At 41.7% G+C, this 4430-nt stretch overlaps 1 protein-coding gene across 1 annotated transcript; it reads left to right on the plus strand.

The window, feature by feature from the left end:
- Window positions 1-644: 644 nt before the first annotated feature.
- On the plus strand, window positions 645-4190 carry LOC143186438 (uncharacterized). The gene has a single exon (XM_076390111.1). The coding sequence runs from the start codon at window positions 645-647 to the stop codon at window positions 4188-4190; it is 3546 nt and encodes a 1181-aa protein (XP_076246226.1).
- Window positions 4191-4430: the final 240 nt, after the last annotated feature.

The raw sequence follows: 4430 nt of genomic DNA on the forward strand, positions 1-4430 counted from the left end.
GGCCAGATGGGGAAAACCCAGGCAGCGGCCGAGAGCTCGGGCGAGTGCACCCCACGGTATCCACGTGCCCTTACTCCGCTGACTGTTTTAGGCGGGTGGGTTTTTCCAAAATATTCGGACGTAGTGGGGAAAAACAACCACGCAGGATAGACTTAAGGGAGACAGCGTGTCAGAGAGTCGGTCTGAGAAAATGAATTGAAGTAGCAACGTGCATGATCCGCGTACTGGTCAGAAGTCCACGAGTGACAGGTCGATCGCAGTTCAATCGGGATTCCGAATTCAAAAATAAACTATTAGTGCTATAGATTAACCGTTCATTTTTCCTATTAAACCCTCGCTCGTCCTCCCTACAAATTCAGAAGTGGGATTGAAACGGATAACGAACGGATCTGTTAGTGGAATCTTAAACAAAAGGAATTTGTGAACAGTGACGGGCAAACGGTGTACAGTGTTGAAACCGTTGTGGTGAAGCTGCTTTGTGTTTTGTTGTGTTTGGACATTGTGACCAACGTGAAGTGTGTAAGAGGAAGAGGACGACGTGTAATTGGCACGAAGTGAATCGAACTTTGAATCTTAACACGTTGGTGGGGAAAAGAAAAAAAAAAAAGAGGAAAATTTTTTTTCTTTCTCTGTCTTTTTGCAACATGGCCACCACAATGGCTTATACCGTGGCCGAATTGAAGGAGTTTTTAAGGGCTCGAGACTTATCTTCAGCAGGAACTAAGGCTGAATTAATAAATCGTTTGGAGCAATTCGACGAAAATATTTGGGAGAATATTGCCGAAGAAGGAAGGGTAACCAGAGAAGCTGCGCGAACCAGTCACTTGGACGACCAGCGGATAACAGAAGCAGGACAAGCTGCGTATGGTGAAGAAACGCGGAGGAGGGAATCGGAACGTATTCGTAGAGATAAGGCGAGATGGGACACCATGCTCAACGAACAGATGCAGAGAGAATTGGACTTACTGAGGAGGGAAAACATGGTGATGCAAAGGGAATTAGAAATCATGAGGAATGAGCAGATGCGCACGAGAAGTTTTTCAGCTAGTCCAGACATTCCAGGAGATGCGGAAAGAGTCAGAGGACCAACTGGACCTTCCCCGACGATGAGTATTCGAGCGATCGGTGATTTATTATCCGATTTTGATGGTCGCGACAATACGTTCTGGAAATGGGAACAGCAAGTGAACCTTCTTCGTACAACGTATCATTTGGATGAGAATGCCACGCGGGTGTTAATAAGTTCAAAATTGAAAGCGCGAGCCGCGAGTTGGTTTCATTCGAAGGCGGAGCATATCACCCTCCGAATAGACGATTTATTGAGGGAAATGAAGATCATGTTTGACCATCGACCAAGCAGACTGTCGCTTCGTAGGCAGTTTGAAAATAGAGTGTGGAATTCGGGTGAACTTTTTACGGACTATTTCCATGATAAAATAATATTGGGAAATAGAGTACCAATTGCGGAGGGAGAATTGGTGGAATACATCATTGATGGGGTGACTGATCAACAGCTGCGGAACCAAGCACGCATCATGCGGATCAAAACGACAGCAGATTTATTAGAGTCGTTTGAGAATATCAAATTGGACCCGAAGAGAATGAATGAACGGGACTTAAAGGAGAAGAAGGAGACGAAATTTGGCCGTATCCAGCAGCAGACATTAGTGGGGAAACCCCCTAAAAAAGAAGTGCGATGTTTTAATTGTTCCGAAATGGGACATATTTCGACAAGTTGTCAAAAACCGAAAAGGCAACAGGGAGGCTGTTTCGAGTGTGGATCGATGCTACATCGAATAGCGGGATGCCCGCGACGAACAGCGAGTCAATCAGGCGAGAGCAACATGGCGAGAGAAACGACCACGACTAGGAGAGAACTCTCAGCGGCAACGTCGATGAACATGGTACAACCAGCCACACTCAACGCACCGTACACGGTTTCAATAAGTTACAATATAGCTGATAATAGCGGACAAAATTGTAAGTACACGCTATGCGCAATGTTGGACTCCGGATCCCCGATCAGTCTAATAAAAAATTGTTTGGTTCCTTTGCACGCGCGAACACAGGGGTGTGAGACCGGGCCAGAATTTTGCGGTATTAATGGATCGCCGTTAAAGATATTAGGTAGATTTTATCAGGATGTTGAAATTGAGGGCATCTCAATTAAATTAAATTTTTATATTGTACCAGATAATACTATGGCATTTATGGCGATACTCGGACGGGATTTTTCGTCACATCCATTAATTAGAATTACGTGGGATGGGAAATTAGTGATTACAAGGAAAACACCGGAAGTGATAACCGATGAATTAGATTGCGCGATCAAACAAATTATGAATATAGAATGTATTAGTGGCGTGAGTACAGAACAAGAAAAATTACAGATCAATTCAAAAATCGGGCCGGAAAAAATAGAAAGAATTAGGGATATGTATGTGTCTGATTACATAAAAATTAAAGAAACCAGTGCAATGGAAATAGATTTCGAAATGAAGATCGCGTTAAAGCATAATCAGCCAGTTAGTTTTAGACCGAGGAGATTATCTTTTGCGGACAAGCAAAAACTGCAGGTCATTTTGGATGACCTGTTAGAGAGAGGGATTATCCGTCCGAGTGAGTCACCGTATGCCAGTCCGATAGTTTTAGTACGTAAGAAGAATGGCGAGACACGTTTATGTATTGATTATAGAGAGTTAAACAGAATTACTGTGAAAGATAACTTCCCGAGTCAGCTGATAGACGATAATATTGATCAATTAAAAGAGAAAAAATTCTTTACGACGCTTGATCTAAAAGATGGGTATTACAATGTACGAATGGCGCGAGAGGCAATTCAGTTTACAAGCTTTGTAACCCCTTTGGGGCAATACGAGTTTTTATATTGTCCGTTTGGGCTAACAAATGCACCCAAGGTATTTCACCGATTTATTCGTAAAGTTTTCTCCAACTTAATTAGAACGGGAAAGATGTTACCATTTTTTGACGATTTTTTTATTGCAACGGAGACTCTGGAAGAACATCTTGAAATTCTGCAGGAAATATTTCGAACCGCGGGTCAACATCGTCTTACATTTAGATTGGACAAGTGTTTCTTTGCGCAAAACGAAATAGATTATTTGGGATATCACGTTAGTGTGGATGGGATACGACCAAGTGATAATAATATTGCATCAGTTATCAATTACCCGATACCGCGGAATGCGAAGGAAGTCCTTCGGTTTGTGGCCCTAGCGAGTTATTTTAGACGGTTCATCCCGCAATTTTCAATGATTGCAAAACCACTGTATGATCTCATTAAAAAAGAGGTGAAATTTAAATTCAGAGAGGAGGAAAGTAAGGCATTTGAAACCTTAAAGAAACAATTGTCCAGTAAACCGATCCTAGCAATTTATTCTCCGAAGGCAGAAACAGAATTGCATTGCGATGCGAGCGTGTCAGGGTTCGGTGCAATTCTTTTACAGAAACAAAGCGATGGTAATTTTAGACCAATATCATACTTTAGTCAACGGACAACACCCGCCGAATCAAAATATCATAGTTTCGAGTTAGAATGTCTTGCGGTGGTATATGCAGTTAAGCGTTTCCATGTATATTTAGGCGGAATTTTTTTTAAAATTATGACAGATTGTGATAGTTTCCGTTTAACGTTAAGCAAGCAGAATATAAACCCCCGAATCTCACGTTGGGCAATGTTCTTGCAGGACTATGATTTTGAGATACAGTATAGACCAGGTAAAAGAATGAGCCATGTTGATGCTCTCAGTAGATGCCATAGCATACTAGCAATAGAAGGAAATACTTTTGAGCAAACATTGTCAATATGTCAGGATAAAGATGACGAGATATGTAAAATACGCGATAAATTGCAAAAGACCGAAATGAAGTTTTTCGAATTGTGTAATGGATTAGTGTACCGGAAGGATAAAATGAAGAAACTGCTATTTTACGTACCACACTCAATGGAAAATAATGTAATCCGTACTTGCCACGACGATCTGGGACATGTTGGTTTGGATAAGGTAGTAGACAATATCTTGAAAGTGTATTGGTTCCCTAAATTACGCGAGAAGGCTAAAGATTATATAGCGAACTGCTTACGATGTAGGGAATTCTCTCCACCTAGTGGGAAACAACCGGGGTATCGGCATAATATACTTGATAAGATTCGGATTAATGTTAATTAATATTTATATGATTAAGTAAGTGTGGTGTAAATAAGTGTATGAATATGAGTGTGTTTATTTTTTTTTTTGCGTAGTATGAATGATGACTGATTCGTAATCGACCTAAGTTTAGCCGGGACGGCTAAAATGTCAGAATGGCCGAACTGTAGGCAATTTAGTGAGCGAAGTGAGGGTGCAAGTGGCCGAGGCATGGGCGCAAGGTCGACCTGATGAGACCGAGGTGGAGTTTATGGTGCAGAC

Source organism: Calliopsis andreniformis, unplaced genomic scaffold (assembly GCF_051401765.1).
Source record: "Calliopsis andreniformis isolate RMS-2024a unplaced genomic scaffold, iyCalAndr_principal scaffold0001, whole genome shotgun sequence".
NCBI lineage: Eukaryota > Metazoa > Arthropoda > Insecta > Hymenoptera > Andrenidae > Calliopsis > Calliopsis andreniformis.